The sequence below is a fragment of the Podarcis tiliguerta genome, assembly GCF_965153285.1.
Source record: "Podarcis tiliguerta genome assembly, chromosome: 14".
Lineage (NCBI taxonomy): Eukaryota > Metazoa > Chordata > Lepidosauria > Squamata > Lacertidae > Podarcis > Podarcis tiliguerta.
The window spans coordinates 25,406,616-25,430,040 of NC_139547.1; the positions used below are offsets into that span (position 1 = coordinate 25,406,616).

The 23,425-nt window shown below is 45.6% G+C and overlaps 1 protein-coding gene across 1 annotated transcript in view; it reads right to left on the bottom strand.

Annotated features, from left to right (window-relative positions):
• The window catches only part of IGDCC3 (immunoglobulin superfamily DCC subclass member 3), a 111,347-nt gene that overhangs the window by 40,953 nt on the left and 46,969 nt on the right, over positions 1-23,425 (bottom strand). Inside the window, exon 3 of the mRNA XM_083411972.1 lies at positions 748-892. Coding sequence (XP_083268098.1) covers positions 748-892 — 145 coding nt within the window. The remainder of the gene's footprint in view (positions 1-747; positions 893-23,425) is intronic.

Consider the following 23,425-nt stretch of genomic DNA (forward strand, 5'->3'; position numbering starts at 1 on the left):
GTAGATAAATAGGTACTGCTCTGGCGGGAAGGTAAACGGCATTTCCATGTGCTGCTCTGGTTCGCCAGAAGCGGCTTAGTCATGCTGGCCACATGACCCGGAAGCTGTACGCCAGCTCCCTCGGCCAATAAAGCGAGATGAGCACTGCAACCCCAGAGTCGTCCGCGACTGGACCTAATGGTCAGGGGTCCCTTTACCTTTACCTTTAAATCGGAGGCCCCCTTTGAGGTCAAGGACCAGGCCAATTGGATCTACCTCCCCCAGTTGGCCCCAACTGCTCGGAAGGGTTTTAAGAAATCTGTATTTTATTGTGGCAGTAGACTCACTTTGGAACTCCCTGCCGATTGACGTCAGGCAAATGCCTTCACTGTACCCTTTTGAGCACCTGCTGAGAACATTTTTGTTCAGGCAAGCCTATCCAGACATGGAGAATGTTGGCATGTGTTTTAATCTGGATTTCAGTTTATTGTGAATTTTAATTAATTTTTGGATACTTTTGATAGCTGTTTCTAACTGCATTTATTTTACTGAAAATTCCGTTGTTTTACCCTTTTCGTACACCACCTTGAGGTTTCATTACAATCAAGCGGTATATAAATCTTGAGATATAAATAAACGACAGGTTCCGCAGTAGATATTAAGAACTTTCCACCTGCAAGGTGTTTCTGAATAGTGCAGAGTTTGAAAAACAACCCTCCAGCAGCACTCGCAGCCCTGTTTGGAGGGAACCGGACCCACTTTCCTTACCTGTCGTTTTCTGTACTGATGGGGAGATGGTTCTTCTGCCACATGATCACAGGCTCTGGCAAGCCATGGATCTGGCACTGAAACCTGGCCACGCCGCCTTCTTCCACCACTGCACTCTGGGGGTGGATGTGGAAGTCAGACATAGCTGAAAGGGAAAAGGAAGGGAAAAGTTGAAAGGAAAATGTGGGGGGAAATGTCGTGGAATTCTACTCAATATTGATCCAGAGCAGAACTCCAATGTATAGTTAGCAGAGTAAAAACTTTGTAGGATTCCCAAAAAAACCAGATCAGAGGCAATTGTATTTCATCCAGCAGAGCTTTACTGCTACTGAAGGCAAATGGGCATAATGGTCACAAATCTAATACATTTAGGATTGGCACTGTCCATAAGAAATCCAGTTGCAGCAGACTTAAACTTACAATAACATAATAAGTCTAAACCTTAGCCCTAACCATGTACAAAACACCATACCAGAAGGAAGAGAGATAGAAAGAGAAAGTGAAACCTAGGCTCCTTCTGGCCCTACTTTTATAGTCAGCATGACCTTGACTGAAAGAGATAACAGAATCAGTTTAAGCCAGCTTTACTCAGCTTCTCTGAAGGAATAACCCAAATATAATGAGCCTTCTGCTTGTATCCTTCACACAGAGAAGCTTCCAGAAGCCTCTCTTCTGGAATTAAGTAGAACAGGAAAGATCTCTACGCATCAGATTAATACTTTCTACACTAAGAAATGTGAACTGATAGTTAATTCTGTATTTCAAATTCTGGCACAGCTAATGTCAAGAGCAACCCAAGACTCCAAAAAATGCAGCCTATGTCCATCTTTGCCAAGTTGCTGCCCTCCAGATGTTCCCAACAGCTAAATCTCCTCAGGGATTCCTGCTATGGGGGTTCTCAGGAATATTCCTGCTCTGGGGCCAGGACATGGAACATAAAAAGAGCCTGCTGGATCAGGCCAATGGCCCATTTAGGCCAGCAATCTGTTCTCACACCGGCCCAACAGTGAGAAACCAGCAAGCAGAAATCAATCACAAGAGCAATTTCACCTCTTGTGATTCGCAGAAGCATTACTGCCTCCAACCATGGAGGAAGAGCGTAGCAATCATGGCTAGCAGTCCTCTCCTCCTCCAGGAATTTGTCTAATCCTCATTTAAAGCTGTCCCAAGTTGGTGGCCATTACGGCCTACTGCGGGAGTGAGTTCCACAGTTTAACAACGTGGTGTGCAAATGAGTTATTTCGTTTGCTCTCAGTCCTTCAACATTCAGCTTCAAGTTCAAGTATGATGAGAGAAGGAGGGAAAAAACTGGTTTCTATCCACTTTCTCTACACCACACATCAATTCATGCATCACTATGATGTCTCCTGTTGCTCAATTTTCCCCTAAGCTGAAAAGCCCCAGACGTTGCAACCTCATAGCGAAGTTGCTCCATCTCCTTGATCATTCTGGTTGCTCTTTTTCCTGAACCTTTTCCAACTCCACAATATCCTTTTCCAGGATATTTCCATCCGTGCTCGTAACTCCAAAACCAAAAAGCCCATCTTTAAACTGTGCTTTATCCTCGCCCCCCTGCCAGCCTCCCCTTAACACAAAATGCCTCCTGGCTGCACATTAACACACACACACACACACACACACACACACCTCAATCTCCTTCCTTCAACACACATCAAAGATAATACATGTGCATCTCTTTAAGGGAAAGAACCAAAGACATGTCAGGAAGGATCCATCATTCATCTCCAGACTCCCATTGGGCTCCGACAGATGGGAGACTTCTTATTCCGCTTCATACATTAAACATGGGCCATATCACCCTCCTCTCACGCCCCTCTGTCATAAGCTTCAGCTCACTAAATAGGGAGGGTTTAGAAAATACAACATGCTGATTGTGCTTTTAAGGGATCCACCGTTGTTCCTCTCCGTCTTTTAACAACAGGGAAAAAAACACCAAAAAAACAACCCTGGTTTCAACTGGATTTTAATACCACCTGAGAGCATTTTATTAAATTATGTAAGCTTCTTGAGCACTAATTACATTTTATTGTGCTAAGAAAAGGGCTTTGAGCAGCAACCAACCAAAGTGGAGGTAGAATCGGAACATGCTTATTGTATTAGCGCTCAATACTATTATACAATAGCGAGGCTCATAAGAAACATCACTCTATTTTTAGCAGTGCTCTTAGTAAATGTTTTTGTTAAATTCTACAATCTAAGTTGTAAGGGTAGCTGGAACTGATCTGCCGCCAGGACATAGTTTTATCCTCAAGCTTTTTTCCATTGTGCTACACATTTCGGTGAAGTGTTTTCTGGGTTAGGGCCCCTAGCAATGATTTCTGAATTGTTTGGGTAACCCCAGAGTTGCATGGAAGCTGATCAGGGCTTTGCGAATGGAAGTTTAGGAATGGAACCTAGGAAACTGCCTTATTCTGAGTCCCTTTAGCTCTGTATTGTCTACACGGACTGGCAGCAGCTCTCAGGCTGGATTCTCACCTAGCTCTGCCTGGAGATACTGGGGACTGAACCTGGGACCTTTTGCATGCAAAGCAGAGATGCTGTATCTCTGAGCAAGGGCTGTTGGGGCTGAGAGTGTCCTTGATAAGGACACCATTCATATTCAAGGTAACACTGAGGCCCCAAACGATGCCCCATGTTAATTGTGTTGGCACCCGAGAACATTGAACACCACTAAAAGATTGAACACCACTGCTATTAGTTATATTCATATGAGGAATGAATAACCATCACAGAGCTTAAAGGCTTCCATGAACTAAATGGTTTGACTCCAGGTCCAAACACAAAGCAGGCATGCCAGAAAAAGCCCCCCCCCCCTTAATGATTTGCAGGGACCAAAGCAAAACAAAAACAAACCTCAACCACCCCGAAACCATTCAAGTTCAGAAGGCATAAATGCTCTCTAGGAATCCCCAGGATTGTGGTCCTCCAGCTGGCAAAGGGTTAACCGGAAGGAGAGCTTTGTCAACAAAAACAGCCCCCGAGTGAAGAAATGGGATCTCTGTCACTTTATTTCAATAATATCATCTCTTCCAGGTAAAATTGCAGCAATAACCTCTCCTCTTAAAGACACTGGTATTAATATTTATCATGAATAAAACATCGGGAGGGCATAAATAATTCATTGATGAGGATGTTAAGTAAAATAAGGCTCTACAGTGACCCTATAATGTGGCTTTAAAGCACAGTTTTGTGTCGGATGCAGGGGGAAAGTCCACAACCCTCGCCAAAGCGGTTGGGTGTTTTGTTTTTGATAATTTGTGTTTTCAAATAAATAAATCATGCCCCATGCTACAGAATGTTTTTCTCCTTCTTTTTAAAACACAGGTTTGGCAAACTTTATTTACAGCTGCAAAGGCAGCCGTTCTGAGCAACTGTCTTACAGCTCAGCCCCAGGCCCCAGCAACAAACCATCGCTGGTAGATTCTGAATGGCGGGTGGGTGGTGGTCCCATCATTGCCGTTACCGTGAGATCTCCAGTATGACTGTCAGAAATGCACTGGAAACAAGCCCAAATAATGGCGTTTGCTAATTGCTCACATCTCCATTTAAATTCTCAGGAACACAAGAAGCTCCTACTACTGAGCCCATCTAGCACAGGGTTGTCTACACTGACTAGAAGCGTAGACTCTCCAGCATTTTGGACGCAGAGCCTCTCCCAGCCCTACCTAGAGATGCAATTGGAGATTGAACCTGAGACCTCCTGCTTGCAAGGCAGATGCTCTTCCACTGAGCCACGGAACTTCTCTACTGACTGATCAATGAAAGTAGCCTTCCTCAAGCTGACACTCTTCAGAGGCTTTGGACTGCAGGAGCTGATGGAAACTATAGTTCAAAACATCCCGAGGGCACCAGATTAGAGAAGGTAAAGGTAAAGGTACCTCTGACCATTAGGTCCAGTCGTGGCCGACTCTGGGGTTGTGGCGCTCATCTCGGCTTTATTGGCCGAGGGAGCCAGCGTACAGCTTCCGGGTCATGTGGCCAGCATGACTTAGCTGCTTCTGGCGAACCAGAGCAGCACACGGAAACGCCGTTTACCTTCCCACCAGAGCGGTACCTATTTATCTACTTGCACTTTGACGTGCTTTCAAACTGCTAGGTTGGCAGGAGCAGGGACCGAGCAACGGGAGCTCACCCCGTCAAGGGGATTCGAACCGCCAACCTTCTGATCGGCAAGTCCTAGGCTCTGTGGTTTAACCCACAGCGCCACCGCTTGGATTGGAGCTGACCCAAAGATTAAACCAATTCAAGATCATACCACAGAAATGCTACCTTGTGTGGTTCTCTTTCCACACCATAAAAGTAACGCACGCAATGTCTGTCAAACAGGGGAGAGGCAAATCAATGGCTACTAGCCAAGATGGGTGTGCTTTGCTTCCATGGTTGGAGACAGCAATGCTCCTGAATACCAGTTGCTGGAAACCAAAAGGAGGGGAGAGGGCTCTTGTGCTCAGGTCCTGCTTGAAGGTTATTACAGGCATCTGGGTGGCCACTGTGAGAACAGGATGCTGGTCTAGCATTGGTCTGATACAGCAGGGTCTTCCTAGGATCTTAACTGGTGCTGGCATACCGGTGCCCAGTGCTTTCTGATCACTGAGCATATCAGTGGGTGCCGGCGGACTGGTTTCCTTCACTACAGATGCAAAGGCTTACGAACAGAGCAATAAACCCTGCTATCCTCTCCCGTTTAAGGGCCAGGTCACAGCTCCATCCATATTCATGAGCGGTTTATTCAGGCAAACAGCTTGGTCGGATCCCCCTTAATCGAACCACAAGCCAGCTCATGAGCCTGATGACAGCGGCGGCAAATCTGATATAATAAAGATGAAAACAGGTATTGAATAAAATTTTCTTTACTCCACGAAAAACTAAATTGAAGCCATTAGGAGGCAATCCGTTTTCGCTCAGCGGAGCATTAGCGATAAGGAGGAGGCTGGCCTCGATTTGGTGTGGGGAAAGGGAAACATTAACTCAATATGTCACAGTAAATCCAAGGCCTGTTAGGATCATTAAAGCACAGGCCCTGGGATCAACTGCAAGCAACGGAAAGTGGTGTGTGTGTGTGTGTGTGTGTGTGTGTGTGTGTGTGCAGCAGAGGAGGGATGAAGAGACAGAGCTGACACCAGGTTACAGGGGAATCTGGGCTAAGTGACCCTTTAAGCCCCCGAGGGGCACTAGGCACCCTCACAACATAGAACATAAGAAAGCCCTGCTGGATCAGGCCCATGGCCTATCTAGTCCAGCATCCTGTTCTCACAGTGGCCTGTAGAAAACCCGCAAGCAGGACCTGAGCACAAGTGCCCTCTCCCCTCCTGTAGTCTCCAGCAACTGGTATTCAGAGGCATTGCAGCCTCTGACCATTGATTTCATAATCAGTTTTCATTAATTGAGAGGGCATCTGACAACACCCCCTTGCCAGCATGCAGCCCGGTAGAAGACTGTCTGTGAAGGGGAATATATCTGTCAGGGAAGCTTGCCCAGCCATTAATTACCTTCCCTGAGGGTCCTCTGAAACACAATTTGAAAACCACAGATAGTGAATGTAAGAACCGTCATAGTTGCGGAGAACAAAGGTCTATCTTTGGGTAGCCAATATGGCGCTCTCTCATCATCCTGTGACCATTGGCCATGCTGGCTGCTGGGGCTGATGGGAGTTGGGTAGTCCAGCAACATCTGGAGAGCACCAAATTGGCTACCCCTAGTCTATCTACTCCAGCATCCCCCAATTTGACACCCTCCATATGTTTTGGACTACAATTCCCATGGAGCTCATGGAAGCTGTAGTCTAAAATAGTTTTGAGGGCTTCAGATTGGGGAACACTGACCTGATCTTACATCCAGGTTCACTTAAATGTTCCGCCATTAACTTTGTGCTGTGGCTGCAAACATGTGCTTGTGGCTCAGACCAATTTGTTTTTTTTATTATAAATTTTTTTTATTGCGTTTCTTTCCATAATTTTATAGGTTTATAAACAAATAAAGTAGTTACAAGAAACAAATTTTCTCTTTTTTAACAACAAAAACAAAATAAAACTTGGACTTCCCCACCCCTTCCGATTCTGCGTTCTTTGCATTAACAATGTCAGCATTTTGTTACCTTATTTCATACCTTGTTGTAACTTTCGAATGTTATGTATCCAAATACAATATATTATATCTCAATTTCAATACCTTTAAAATAAACATAACATATTCAATTTAAATTGTCTCCTTTTCTCTTTTGTCACTAATTTTACCATTTACTTAATCATATTCGCAGAAGCTTAACGTTTCCTAATCATGCACTTTCTTAGGATTCATACAGCTTATAATATTTTTTCAGATAATCTTTAAATTTTCCCCAGTCCTCCTCAATTGTTTCTTTATCCAAATCTCGGATTCTGCCGGTCAGTTCAGCTATCTCCATGTAGTCCATCAACTGCGTCTGCCAGTCCTCCAGCGTGGGCAAATCTTGTGTCTTCCAACTCTTTGCAATGAGTATTCTTGCTGCTGTGCTAGCGTACATAAACAAAGTTCTATCTTTCTTTGACATTTTCTGGTCCACCATGCCCAACAGGAAGGCCTCTGGTTTCTTAGGAAAGGTATACCTAAATACCTTTTTCAATTCATTATAAATCATTTCCCAGAAGGCCTTCACTTTTGGGCAGGTCCACCAGAGATGGAAGAAAGTCCCCTCTGCTTCCTTACACTTCCAACATTTGTTGTCAGACAGGTGATGCATCTTAGCTAGCCTGACTGGGGTCATGTACCACCGGTATATCATTTTCATAATGTTTTCCTTCAAGGCACTAGATGCCGTGAATTTCATTCCGGTGTTCCATAACCTTTCCCAGTCTTCAAACATAATATTATGTCCAACATCCTGTGCCCATTTTATCATAGCAGATTTAACTGTCTCATCCTGTGTGTTCCACATAAGCAGCAAGTTATACATTCTAGATAAAATCTTGGTCTTTGGTTCTAACAATTCTGTCTCTAGTTTCGATTTCCCCTCCTGGAAACCAACCTTTTTATCCATTTTAAAAACCTCTTGAATTTGAGCATAATGTAACCAATCTCGCACCTTGTTTTTTAATTTGTCCTGGCTCTGCAACTTCCAACCGTCTCCAATTTTTTCAATTAATTCCCAATATTTCGGCCAATAGGCCTCCATATTGGGTCTTTTTCGAGCTTTGGCCTCCACCGGTGATAGCCACCTCGGTGTTTTACTCTCTAATAAGTCTTTATATTTCATCCAGACTGCAAAAATCGCTTTTCTGACAATATGGCTTTTAAACAATTTGTGAACTTTAACCTTGTCATACCATAGATATGCATGCCAACCAAATGCATTATCAAAACCTTCCAGATCTAGGACGTCGGTGTTTTCTAGCAAAAACCAATCTTTCAGCCAGCAGAAGGCTGCAGCTTCATAGTACAACCTCAAATCCGGCAGGGCAAACCCCCCTCTTTCTTTTGAATCAGTTAATATTTTATACTTTATTCGGGGCTTTTTGCCCTGCCAGACAAACTTAGATATATCCTTCTGCCATTTTCCAAAACATTCCTCTCTGTCCACGATCTGTAGGGTTTGAAACAAGAATAACATTTTCGGCAATACATTCATTTTAATTGCTGCAATCCTTCCCAACAAGGAAAGTTTCAATCTTGACCAAATTTCTATGGCTCAGACCAATTTGAACCATTTTTATTTTAGTTTATCATTTCTTACATTTCTAGGCCACCTTTTCCTCCAAAGAGCTCATGGTTCTCCTCCAACCCATCATAATCTCACAATAACCCTGTGAGGTAGGTTAGGATGAGAGACAGTGACTGACCCAAGGTCACCCAGTGAGCTTCATGGCTGAGTAGGAATTCGAACCCTGGTCTCCCAGGCTGTGGTCCAACACTTTAACTGTGATGCCACGCTGGCTCTCATGTTTCCAACCTCCTCAAAAAGAGGAGTATAAATGTCTTATTTATGCATTTACTTACTTACTTACTTACTTACTTACTTACTTACTTACACCTTTTTCAGTAGGGCTGCCATATTTCAAAAAGGAAAAACCAGGACACCTCAAAAGTTGTTGAGCTAAAAAACCACCATTTTTTGATTGACTTGCCTAAGATCCAGGACAAAGCACCACATTTCAGAAATCCCCCCCCCCCCCCCCGGGTATCATTTCTGCCTTTGAAATCCCGTTACTGTCCCGGAAACCCTATTTTCAGTAATATCCCACCTTTCTTCCACCAAGGAAGCCAAGGGGACCCTGGAAAATGCAGTAGAATTAATGTAATGTTTAATAGTTATGTGTGAACAGCAAAGGAGAAAGGTGTGCTCTCTCTCTCTGACTCCCTTGGCCATTCATGGTTCATGAGAATGCAGCCTTCCTGTAGAGGGCAGGGTAGGGCGAGTGAAGGGAAACTTTTGTCTGCAGTTGTATTAAATTAGCAGCATTATAAGATCAGAGGCTGAGCATCATTTGCTCTGGAATCCTTCCAGATGGCAGAATTGGTCAGGGGTGTTTGTGTGTGGAGAAACTCCTTTCTGCAGAAGGCGTCATTATACAACATGCCAATTAAACAGACATGGGAGCCTTTCAAACACATGCTTGAAAGTAGAAGATGCGAAACACAACCTCCAGAGTCCATTAGGCTCCTTAAATTGTTGGCATTCTCACACTCAAGAAGACTCACCCCTCAACTGACCTGAGTTCAAATAGCAAAATGCCAGGCTTACCTCCCCCCGCCCCACCCACACACCTCCACAAACACACACATTATAACAGCATGAACCAGGGCTGGCCCAGTACATTTTGCCGCCTGAGGCAACGGACAAAATGGCGTCCTCTCTCCATGTACTGACTTTGACTGAATAAACCACTGAATCTTGTTTCAAAACCCTGTCAGTGTTGATAACATTTCTTCAATGCACCTGAAGTCAGGAGGTTAAGTTAGGCTGCTATCACAGCATATATTCAAAGCACCCTGACATATTTAACAGCCATGGCTTCCCCCAAAGAATCCTGGGAGCTGCACCTTGTTATGGGTGCTGAGAGTTTTTAGTCGACCTCTAATCCCCTCACAGGGCTACAATTCCCAAAGTTCCTCATGTAGAGAGATTGAACTGTCAAACAACTTAGGGAATTGAAGGCCTGCGAGGGGAATAAGCATCCTCTCACAACTCTCAGCACCCTTAACAAACCACAGCTCCCAGAATTCTTTGGGGGGAAGCCATGACTATTTAAAGCGGCATCATAGAGCTTGAAATGCATGGTGCAAATGTGGCCCAAGACTCCAATAGACAAGCATGATCAGGGGGTTAAGAGGAATAGCAGGTAGGAGAAGAGTGCTGCCCCAGCCCCAGTTTCTGTCACATGAGGTGACTGCCTCAGTCTGCCTAACGGTAGAGCCGGCCATGCCATGAATCTTGCAGCCTAAGCCACAAGGTCAACCCAAGCTATGGTGAGTCTGGACATTGACTGCCTTATACATCAAGCTCAGTATTGTTTACACTGACTGGCAGTGGCTCTCCAGGACTTCAGGCAAAGCACACCTACTCAAGAATCCCAAGAACTTTAGTTTGCTAAGGGTGCTGGGAGCTGTAGATCTCTTAGGGGTGAATTACGGAATTACTAGGGGGTAATGTGCTTTAAATATATGGTTTGTACGCACCCCTTATCGGAGGAAGGTGGGGGAAGAAGTGATTTAATACAGTCCCCCCTCCCTTCACACTCTGGAACCTTAGGATGTGAAAGCAGTTGGGAGATGAAAGGGAGGGAAAGAGTTTGGGGACGGAGGAGAAGGGAGCAGAGAGGCTTTGTCTTCTTCCTTCTGTGACCCTCTGCTTTGACAATCCCAATGGTTTTTACAAAGCTTTGAGGGCATTCAGAAAGTGACATTGTATCTTCCTTTTGCATCCCCCCCCCTTTGATAAAAAAAACCCTCTCCTCCATCACTCAACCCCCTCCCCCACCAAAAGGCTCCACTCCTAGAACAAGGGGCTGCTGGCTATTCAGGGAAGCTCAGTGGCGGCAAACTGGAGACTCGCTCTCCGTGTCTAATGATGCTATTGTCCAAAGCTGCCACTGCCAGACCCCAGAGCCCGGCTCTGAATACTCCCTTCTCTATGCGTAGCCAAGTGTGAACAACAGCGCCGCCCATTTATTCTCCCAGAGTCCGAGGAATAGGGGGAGGGGGGAGGGTGCAGGCCGGACTCCCTAGTGCTGAAAGGGAAGAGAAAAGAAGGATTTGAATATAATAAAATGGCGGGATTTTGTTTTTTTAAAGCCATCTAGGCTCCTTTTGCTGTTCTTTGTCCTTCCACGCAAAGAAAACATGCCTTTGCATGTTTTCCGAGAGGGGTTGAAATGCTAACATTTCTTCATCTTCATCGTCTTCTTCAACATCATCAAGATGAGGTCCATGACCTGAGCAAAACAGGCTTAAAAGGCTGCTTTTGCCATTTTTATAATACAAGCATATTTATTGAAATATTTACATATCAGCGGTTCAAATCCCCGCAATGGGGTAAACTCCCGTTGCTCGGTCCCTGCTCCTGCCAACCTAGCAGTTTGAAAGCACGTCAAAGTGCAAGTAGATAAATAGGTACCGCTCCGGCGGGAAGGTAAACAGCATTTTTGTGCACTGCTCTGGTTTGCCAGAAACGGCTTAATCATGCTGGCCACATGACCCGGAAGCTGTACGCCAGCTCCCTCGGCCAATAAAGCAAGATGAGCGCAGCAACCCCAGAGTCGGTCACGACTGGACCTAATGGTCAGGGGTCCCTTTACCTTTACCTATTACAAAAGGCAGTTTACAATAAATCCCATTAAAAATACCACCCCAACAAAATTAATCAAGCAGTGTTATCAGTCAGCAGACAACCTTACTAAAAACAGGACTAGGTGGGTCACTGGTCTGATGAACCAGGCTCTTATTCTGATATTAGATTAGGAACATGGGAAGATACCTTATTCCAAGTCTGGCCATTGTTCCATCTAGCTCAGCATCGGTGGCTCCCCAGGATCTCTCCCAGCCCAACTAGAGATGCCAAGTTTTGAACCTGGGACCTTCTGCGTACAAAGCATACGCTCTGCCACAGAGCTGCGGCTCTTGCATTTGTTAAACTTTAGAGAGGGGCTGCCCATCAGTGTGGACCTGATTCCTACAACTTCTTGTTGCCTGGACCCAATGGAATTTGCAGCCCCAAATATCCAAAGGGCACCAGCTTGGCAAAGGTTTCCATAGCGATTACAAGGCACAGCACCTCCAGGAAAGACCCATTTAATTTCGCACATGCCCATCGATAACACCATCAAAAACCTTCCTGGTTCCCAATCAAGCCTAATGAATTTTAAATGGGAGGGGGAAATTAACTTTACATTGTCAATCCTCACAAGTCCGCAAAGCAATCATTTCCAATAATAGACCGCAAGCTTTCAGAATGCGTTTGCGACGGCATCCTTGCAATTAGCTCACTAAATGTCTAACCCAGCTTTGTTATTTTCCAAGAATTGCTTCATTCGCTGCTATCAGAGATAGCAGCCTTGCTCCGGGGTCTACAAGGATTTTGCCCTTTGTTCTTTGGTGGATATCCAAGTAAGAGGAAGATGACACACCGATGAATGACAAGCCAGTCTATCACCGCACACTCCACATTTAATGTCTTCATACTGGCTCATTAATTACCACGGAAAGCTCCTTCCCAAATGGAACCTGTGATTTATAGAACGCTCGGGCAAGGTGCCATTTTCATCAGGCGAACAGCCAATGGCGTCGCCAGAGTTAATTGCCTTCCGTTTTTTCCCCTCGACAATCGCAGACGTCATCTTTGTTCTGCTCTGCCTCCAATAAAGACTAAGGCTTGGTTCGATCATATTTCCTAGGAGGTGGGTGCTGTCATATACCGGAAGGGTCTGCCCACCCCCTGCCCACAAGGTCAAGTGGGAAAAGGGTACAGTGGACCTTGGCAGGGTAGGGAGTTTTGCTGAGAACAGGTTAGGCCAAGGCATCAGACCGATGGGGCAAGGCAAAGAATAAGGTTGGAGGGACATACAGAGAGGACAGTCAAGCCAGTTCACTGGTCCACTTAGCTCAGTACTGTCAACACAGACCGGCAGTGACTTTTCAGATGGGAGCCTTTGTCAGTCCTACCCTATGTCATGAACTGCCCTAAGGTCTATGGATGAAGGGCGGTGTAATAAATAAAGAAATAAAGAAATAATAAAGAAATAAAGAAATAAAGAAATAAAGAAATATAGAAATATAGAAATACAGAAATAAAAAAATTGAAAATACCTGGAGGCACCACAGGAATAGAACCAGGAATGCAAAACAGGTGTTCCACCTTCCCCTTCCATGGGCATAGCCAGGATTTGTTTGGGGGAGGGCAGGCTTTATGTTAAGGGGGGCAGAACCAAGTTATATGTGATTCAATTGGTCAGTTAGTTAAGTATTTTTATTTATTTACTTGTTGGGGGGCAGCTACCCCGTCCCTGCTACACCAATGCTCCCCTCTCCTCTACATCCCTCAGAGTTCAGTGACTCATCCTAGGAAAGGGGGATGCGAAACAGGTCTACTGAGGGGCAAAAGGGATGGAAGAGAAATTCAGTCCAGTTTGCATTTAAAGCCAAAAGCTGGATTTAACAGCTACATTAAACAAGAACTGAAATTGACAGATTCTTCAAGATAGCTCAGTTGATAAGAGCATGGTGCTGATAACACAAAGATTGCAGGTTCGATTCCCATATGGTGCAGCTGCATAGTCCTACATTGCAGGGGGTTGAACTAGATTATCCTCAGGGTCCCTTCCAATTCTATGATTCTATGATTCCATTCATAGGTGTGTGGCTGGGGAAGATTCCAAGGGCCAGACAGAGAACCTTGAGGGCCTTGAGGTTCCCCTCCCATGGCCCGGTCCACTGAATTATATTAAGAGGGAGAATATGTAATCCAACATCTCCCGATATTGCTAATCTTATTTTTACAGGTTGAGTATTTCTTGCTTTCTCCCTCTATGAAGAGCTGCAATTCTCGTAGCTAAGCTGTGCATATCCACTCTCTTTGGCACCTGTAACTACTCCTGCATTTTGCTGGCAAAAATTCAAGCGAGGTTGAATCAGCTGTTCCGCAGAAAATACAGCATATCCCTGGAAATAGGTCATATGACTCCATACATTGGGGGAGGGGGAGGGCATCCTGTTCTATTTATTCACTGGGAAAAGCCCTGTTGGTTGAAAATAGCTTGTCACTAGAAGTTCCCTCTTCCGCCTGTGCTGGCTGCCTTATGCTTCGGTTGGCCGATGGCCAAATCCTGGTCTGCCTGAACGAAGAGGTTTCGTAGTTCTCCAGCATGCAAGCTCAGCTGTTATGATGGTAAATGCATTTTGATGTTTTCACTGATCTCTCTCTGGTCTGTGCTTCTGTGAAATATGACTTTTGAAACCAACCCATTTCTGATCTTCGGTTGGGAGTGCTTTCGATGGAATATGTCATAGACTATTAAATCATCAGCGTCGCTGCTATAACTACTGGAACAAGCCTTTTGCCTAGATGCTAAATTAAGCCAGGCTGCATATACTTTAAGCCAGTGATCAAATCTCACAACCCCGCCAAAAACAAACAGCAGCAGTTAGCTGCCCAGTGTGTTAGCGCCCCCTCTGTTAATTTGGCACCCCCCTCCTCCAACTAAGGCAGATTTCAAAAGCATGTAAAGGAGACTGCTCTACATATGAACTTTGCTGTGATTTTTCCATGGGAAGGTTTATAGGGGGCAGGGAATGGGGTCCTCATATTTCTATTCTTCAGGGAACCTCTGGTGCAAATTGCTTGCCTCATACAACATCATGCTAATGGAAATGAGCTACACCTCACTAGAGCAGGGGTCAGCAAACTTTTTCAGCAGGGGGCCAGTCTACTGTCCCTCAGACCTTGTGGGGGGCCGGACTATATTTTTTTGAGGTGGGGAATGAACGAATTCCTATGCCCCACAAATAACCCAGAGATGCATTTTAAATAAAAGGACACATTCTACTCATGTAAAAACACACTGATTCCCGGACTGTCCGCGGGCCGGACTTAGAAGGTGATTGGGCCGGATCCACACACCCCTGGGCCTTAGTTTGCCTACCCATGCACTAGAGGCTCACATATCTATTTGGTAGTGAGGAACCTCCAGTTGAAAAGAAGTTCTTCCAGCAAATGTTTAGTCAGCAAACGATGTGGAGGCATTGTGTTGAGGACAGTTTTTTTAGAGAGATGTAATATCATCGGTCAACAAATCATTCAGTTCCCAGAGTTAGCTTTACTGAATATATTTCAGGGTCAGAATACAGATCACTTCACTTAAATCTCCTATTGGTTCTCCATTGTTAGCAGCTAGACTTGTTATAGCCCAATTTTGAAAAGACTTGCAAGGAGCATCCTTATCAAATTGGCTTAATAAAGCTTGACAACTGGCCCTAATAAGAGAAACTGGCCAACAAAATATGACTAACAAAAGGACCGAGACACAAAGCCTGATTTACAACTGACTGGAATGGTTTTGCATGAATAAGAAAAAAAACTTTCCCAGACAGCCAGACTTTTTAGGTTGCTCCAGGTTAAATCATAGTCTACACTTTCAGACCCTCCAAGTGTCCCTATTTCCCAGGGATAGTCCCAGATTTACAGAAGCCGTTCCAGATTCTGATTTGATCCCAGAATGTCCCACTTTTCCTTAGGATGTCCCTATTTTTATTGGAGAAATGTTGACGGGTATGGTAGGACATCCCTATTTTCATCAGAGAAATGTTGCAGTGTATGGAGTTATGCGACCCCTGAGCCAAGGAGATAAGTAACAACACAACCTATACAACAGGGAAGTTTTTAAAATGTTTAATGTTTTCTTATGTTTTTATATATATTGGAAGATGCCCAGAGTGTCTGGGCAACCCAGGCCAATGAGCAGGGTAATAATAATAATAAAATAATAGAAAGAAGAAGAAGAAGAAGAAGAAGAAGAAGAAGAAGAAGAAGAAGAAGAAGAAGAAGAAGAAGAAGACGTCCCTATTTTCATTGGAGAAATGCTGGAGAGGAGGGTCAGTTTTGGGGAGTGAGAAATATCCTTATTTTCATCTGAGAAATGTTGGAGGGTATGCACTTTAGACTGCTGGGTATTCTTACGCTGTATTTTCACCACATACCTCAATATTTCTTTTGGTAAGGGTGAGGCGTTATTTTCAAAAAAAAACAAGAACACTGGGTTTTTTTAAGTAAACAATGACAGTAACTTGCTTTGTTAATCCATGCAAGCAACAGCAACAACAAAAAGTCCATTCCCACAGCCTTCACCAAGCTGGTGCCCTCCAGATGTTTTGGACAACTCCCAAAGCTGTAGCCCAAAACATCTGGCCAGCATGTGGTTCCAGAAGGCTGCATGACTCTTATGAAGGCTATCTGAACAAAAGTTTGCCTATAATAGCTCCCTGGGACACCCACAGAGACACTTTAAGTTAACTTGTTTATGCCATGACACTGGCAGCAGAGGGCAGCCCATGGGCTGAAGCCCAGGCTGCGTGGTGCCTAGAGGCGGAAAGCAACCTTTGCTGCCCCATTTCAAAAGTATATGGAGAAGGAGCAAAAAAAATCACATGGCACAGTTTGCAAGGAGCTGAGGCATTCCAAAATGGCAGCCACGCTCAGGCTAAAGAAAGGAAAGGCGAAGACTGCAGGCAGCCCCTCTCTCCTTTGTCAGGAGGCACAATGCTCATGTCAACAGAACCGTGAGCCTGCTCTGACTCTACAATCCACCATCTGGCCGGCTGGCTAATGCACGCCCACAGCAATTCAGCTGGGTAAGGAAGCCACAGGGGAAATCAAGCCCAGCCAAGACCGATGCTTTGAGCTATATATATAAATTAATGCAGATGGTTCAAATGCAGATGGATCACCACTTGGATGGGGCCAGCACTGGTGACCTGCCTGTCGAGAGACGTCTGACCATGAGGCACTAAAAAGAGAGGGGAGACAGGAGGAAGGGGAGGGACCGAGAGGAGTAGGAGGCTCACAGCTTCCCACTTAATAGCATTGCCGGGGAGCGTCAGGGTAGCTATTTCCTATGAGAGGGATCTGGCAAAAACATGCAAGGCTCTACACATGCCAGAGGATATCTGAGCATTCTTCTGCAGCTGCAAGGTCAGAGCCACACACACTCCTGCTTCCAAAGTTAGACCCATCTCTCAATATGCTAAGGTCGCCTTCACTATCCTGAGGTCCCTTCCGGTGTTTTGGATGAGAACATAGCTGAGGATTGATGGGAGTTGTAGTTGAAAACACCAGGAGGACTCCAGGCTGGCAAAGGTTGTGCTAAGGAAAGGCTGGGCCAAGGAACATAGAATTTTAGCCACTGGCAATGTGAGAGAGAGAGAGAACACAGCCGAACAAACAGAACCTTGAAAGTCTTCAAACCACATGCTTTGTTTTGTTTTGTTTTGAGCTGCTCAGAAGAATGCCATCTGTCCATATGAACTGACTAGGTAAAGGGTAAAGGGACCCCTGACCATTAGGCCCAGTCGTGGCCCACTCTGAGGTTGCAGCGCTCATCTCGGCTTTATTGGCCGAGGGAGCCGGCGCACAGCTTCCGGGTCATGTGGCCAGCATGACTAAGCCGCTTCTAGCAAACCAGAGCAGCGCACAAAAAACGCCGTTTACCTTCCTGCCGGAGCGGTACCTATTTATTTGCTTGCACTTTGACGTGCTTTCGAACTGCTAGGTTGGCAGGAGCAGGGACCGAGCAACGGGAGCTCACCCCATCGCGGGGATTCGAACCACCGACCTTATGATCGGCAAGTCCTATGAACTGACTAGGACCCTGCAATTGTTTCCTGAGTCCCTTCTCTGTGTGTCCACTCCACAGGAAGTTCAGAGGGTGGCAACATGAGAACCGGTCTTTTTGGTGATGGCTTTCCACCTGCGGAATACTCTCCCGAGAAAGGCTCGCCTGGAACTTTCATTACATACTTTTAAGTGCCTGGCAAAAACATTTCTTTTCCGCTAGGCCTTTGGCTTTCTGTGGCCTCCTTTAATGGGTGGGATGTTTTAAATCAAAGGAGCTGGACTTTGGGCATGATCCCTTTCTTCCCCTGCCCCATGTGTTCATTGAACGTGCAAGGGTACATTTTTAAAGCTACACATCACAGGAATTCTGTGAGATGGAGAGTTAGTTGGATGCAATCCCTTAGACTGTACACTGACAGACCTATTGAAATTAACGGACCTTTGACCTCTCCAATTCCCTCTTCTTCTCTGGGTATGGTCAGCACTGGAGACAACCCTGACTCATCATATTTCACAGCTGAGGTTTTCCTTGTATCTTACAAAAAACAACAACACCTCTATCACACTTTAGATTGGCAGTTGGCAGGGGTGAGCTGGAAAAGATTATCATTCCAGCAGAGCCAGATAATTTGTAATCCCATTAAGAAGGGTTTCCCATTTTCTTGCTCAGTGCTACCAGAGAAACCTCGGCATGCATTTTAAAACAGCCTTCTGCATCCTGTACCCTTCAGATGTTTTGGACTACAAATCCCAAAAGTTTTTGGCCCGTGGAGGACCCCAGGTTACAGAAGGCTGTTTTATAACAATGCTATTTAAATACAGTGGTACCTCGGGTTACAGACGCTTCAGGTTACAGATGCTTCAGGTTACAGACTCCGCTAACCCAGAAATAGTGCCTCGGGTTAAGAACTTTGCTTCAGGATGAGAACAGAAATCGTGTGGCGGCGGCATGGCAGCAGGAGGAGGCCCCATTAGCTAAAGTGGTACCTCAGGTTAAGAACAGGTTCAGGTTAAGAACGGACCTCCGGAACGAATTAAGTTCTTAACCCGAGGTACCACTGTACACCCACACACACACAGTGCACCTAAGCTTAAAGAAAAGTTCCATGTGACTCAAAATAACCCCCCCTGCACTGTCAATGTTAATTAATCCAGTAAGTGTGTGAGAAGAACCTTCTGGATCAGGCCAATGGCCCACCTAGTCGGCATTCCTGTTCTCACAGAAGCCAACCAGATGCCTGCAGGAAATTCACAAGCAGAGCCAGAGCATAAGAGCACTCCCTGCTGTGGTTTCCAGCCAGTGGTACTCAGATGCATTACTACCTCCAACTATGGAAGCAGAGCATAGCTATCGCGGCTAGAAACCCTTGACAGGCTTCTCCTCTACAAATTTGTCCAAGAAATTCAAGTCAGTGGCTCTCTCTGCCTCCTTCCAACGTTCATCTTCATAGGATGTCCAATAGTTATGAAAGGCAGAAAAACTTTCCTCTCGGCACTTTCTCAATGCCATGCATAACCCAGTTTTGCCTTGTCTGAGCGGGTTATCGGAGTGTACACATGAGTGCCACATTTCTTTGGCCTTCCAGCACATGCTTCAATATTGAATAATGACCAAAGCGCTGGAGCAACATCCCTTATGGAGCCTCGGTGAAACTGAGCCCAGTGATGATGCCTTGTTCTCACAACCGCCCGCAATTATTTCTCAATTGCTACCACCGTTCAGGTTCCAAGAAGTCAATGGTGGAAACAGACATCCTCCCCCTCCCTACCCCGCAATCCCCACCGCTGCAGGGAGCCTGTGAGCAAAGGAAGAAAGCAATCAGAGCACAGGAAACGGTTATAGCTCCAAGAGCACAAAAAACAGCAACACCCCAAAAACGAGAGAGAGAGAGAGAGAGAGAGAAGACCCATAAGTCAAACCCAAGGAAAAAAGGAGGGAGGGGGAGGCCCAGCGAAGTGAGGCCTGAGTTAAGGTACACTCACATCAGGCACCGCAGGAAAAGAGGTGAGGGGTTCCCCCCCCCTTCCCTTTCTTTCAGCAGGATGCTTTAAACGTCAGGCATGGCTTTAATTAGTGGGGCTGGGATGAGAATTGTAGCCTTTTCTCCCTTTTCTTTTTCGCCAGGCTGGGAACGGAAACAAAGCCCCGGTCCTCACAGTCCTGGGATGGAAAGCCCAGATTCCAAAGTTTAGCCGTTCCACCTCCATTCAGATGGATGGTTTTGCTCCCAACGTCTAACTGACATTTGGATTGGCCTGATGTCAAGCTTGCCTAGGTCTCCACGAGGCCATGCGCCACCCAAGTGGTGGCTGGCAACCACGGCACCTAATAGGGCTAGCAAGGAAATGGGGCCAAGGAAGTCACCAGAGGTGGTGGAACCCAACTTGTTTTGGTTTTCTCCCCGTCGTCCTTCTCCCTGGTGAAAAGAGGGCACCAGCCTGGAAATACCGTGGGCACTAAAACAATATAGAAGCACACTTAGCATCTCAAAGGGCAGATCTACACTGCACATTTAAGGCAGCACATTTAACACACATTTTGGGAACTGTAGTACAGTGGTGCCTCACAAGACGAAAAGAATCCATTCCGCGAGTCTCTTCGTCTAGCGGTTTTTTCGTCTTGCGAAGCAACCCTATTAGCGGATTAGCGCTATTAGCGGTTTAGCAGCCGCGGCTATTAGCGGCTATTAGCTATTAGCGGCTATTAAAGGCTTAAGGGATTAGCGGATTAGCTGCTAAAAGGCTATTAGCGGTTTAGCCGCTTAGAAAAAGGGGGTGGGGAGCGAAAAAAAATCGCAAGAATCGCAAGACATTTTCGTCTTGCGAAGCAAGCCCATAGAGAAATTCGTCCTGCGAAGCACACTGAAAAACGGAAAACCCTTTCGTCTAGCGGGTTTTCCATCTTGCGAGGCATTCGTCTTGCGGGGCACCACTGTATTCCCCTCGCAGAGGCACAGTTCCCAGTACCCTTCACAAACTAGTTCACAGGATTCTTTGGGGGAAGTCATGTGTTTTAAATGTATAGATTTGCCATTAACTGGGTGAAGCCAAACTGCTGTGTTAGCAGCACGGAAGTGACCTCTCCTGGGGCGCAAGCCTGGACAGTGTGTATGGAGGTCCTGGGCTGCCCAGACTACAAGATCTCCCTCTCAGCCTCACTGTCCAAAGGAAAGCAGAGCAATACATTTGGCAATGGCTTGGAGGCAGGAGTTGCCGAAAGGAGATGTACAAGGCACCATCCAACCTTCTTAGGAACACCACTCCAGATTTGTGTAGGGTTTACTCTTCAGCCTTTTCTTCTCCCAAACATATCCTGCAAGTACCAGGCAAATTTGGCAGTTTTCCCAATGCAAACTGAACATTTCCTGGGCAGACCTGAGGGAATCAGTACCTGGCCCTGTACTCGATCGCATCTGTTCTTCCCTGACAACAGAGATGGAGGTCATTTTGACCAGGGCTGTATTATCTAACAGGCTAACAAGGCTCTGACACCTGGGCTATGATTTTCATAGCACAGGGCTGCATTTGCCTATGATGGCAGTGTTGCAGAAAATATGCTTTTAAAATATGAATTGCATATGTGCACTGATTTGTAGAACAACAGAAAGTTTATTAAGTGGTCTGCTGAGACCCCGAACAATTTCAAGTAGGGGGTGAAGAGTTTGATAGCAAGTACTCTATACCCATCAGTCAGAATCCCTACACATTAATAATTATTATTATTTATACCCCCGCCCATCTAGCTGGCTTTCCCCAGCCACTCTTTTCCCACATTTTTTTACACATTTACACCCATTTGTCGGTACTGCAATATTTTAAAACCATCGGTTTTAGAGAAGAGTTCAGTCTCTTACAATTTCACTCATGAACAATAAAGCATGGAAATTGCAAGCAAAGACATCTGGGAAGAATATCTGTGCCGTGTAAACAGCAAAGAGATTCACTTGTATCTCCACTTTGACTTGGTCTTCTATTTCCAGTCCTCTTCCTCGGTTGGTCAGGGGAGGGACACACAAAAGTTTAGGACACTAAGAGAAAGAGGACAGTATCTGCACCCTAAGCCTCTGCTTTCTTTATACACTTTCCTTTGTGCTAGAGATAACAGCATTCATTAACATGAGGAAAAGCCTTAGCTCAGTGTTAGAGCATCTGCTTTGCATGCAAAAGGTCCCAGGTTCAATCCCTGGCATCTCCAGGTAGGGCTGGGAGACACACCTGTCTGAAATCCGGAGAGCCTCTGCAAGACAGCCAATGATCTGACTCAGATAAGGCAGCTTCTTATTTCCCCAATGTTTGGGGATAGAGAGGGGAGGTCTGCAAGGGACAGAAAAGCCTGGGGGAAGACACACACTCGCATAGCTGCATCATCACAAGGCAGCACAGATCAGCGAGCAAAAAGGGGAGGCAAGTCTTGCGTTTACGGTTAAATAGGCACATAATTAGTTTCTGCAGCCCTCCTTTAGGATGAATGAATTAAATCTTCAGCATTCACAAGCCGACAAGTTTCCTGCTCTGATAAGCTTGAACAGTTCCCTAGTTAGTTTTCCTTTTCAACCAGAGGTGCGTAAGATCTTCTTGAAAACCAAAGTACTGTACAACTGGCCAAAGCCAGGGAGTGTGGTCTGGGGAGAGTTCTGAGGACCAGGTGGAAAGGTCTTGAGGGCCACATTTGACCCCCGTTGCACAGCTTCCCAACCCCTGCCTTATGGAATAGAGTACCCTCTCGACTGCCTGTAGAGATGGCCACCCAGAACGTCAGCCAACTCCCCAAACCAACACATCAGACTCTAAAAATAAAAAGCATTTGAAACCAAGCCAGCTTATCAGCCTGAGCCACTTGTCTTGACTTGGTGAGATTTTGCCTGCCCTTCTGCTTTCTCTTCCTCAAGATTGTGACCCCTGCCTGCCTTTGACCTTGCATGCCCTCCTGGCCCCATCAATCCTCTGCCTGCCACTTTGGAACTCGACCTTCTGCCTGCCTCTGACTCCGCTCTTGTCCCTGGCACTTTGATCCTCGCCTGCTTGATCTGGGGCCTGACCTCCAGCCTATCTATGGCCACATCTATTTCCCTCCTCATCCTGCATCCAAACCAGAAACCATCTGCAGCCAATCTTGGGAGCAATACTATGGCTGCCACTTCAAACCAGCAAAACCCGGAAAATAAAGTAGGTTCCATGTTTCATTATGCATTATGGTTCCACCCGCACCCCCACCCCAGATTTCTTACCCATTTGGACCCATCTGAGTTCATTTTGTTGTTTTTTTAAAAAAAACCATATACCAGACATATATATCCATTCATTTTAATGGATCTACTCTGAGTAGGTCAACCCATCATTGCTAATGAATAGAAAAATAAAACACTGGACACCCTTCTACAGAAGATTTTAAGGCATATTGCTGCCTAAAAGATGAAGAATGGAAAGCCAGCTATCTTGCAGTGCTGAAAAGACCCAGACCCAAATTGGGAGGGAGAAGGAATACGCAAAAAAAAAAAAAAATCACCAGAAACACACACACACTCATGAAACCCTTGAGCTCCAAAAGAAGCCTAGAACAATTACTTTCCTAATTAGTCAACAAATTACTGTTTCACCAAAGCAGATCTTACGTTGTTGGGAAAACTATCAGCATTTCTAGTGCAATTTCATGCTTTGTTGATGATGGATAAAATGAGGCTGAGTGGCGCCCATTCGCATCCCAACTTCGCTGCTGGACAAGTAGTCGGACTCAATATCCAAAGGAACAAATGCTGAGATTTGGACCACAAGGGCAGTAAAATAATGAGGCTAAGAGCTATCCCACATATTATACACAGAGAGAACCACCCAGCCAATGAGGTACCAGGCCAAATGAAAGGT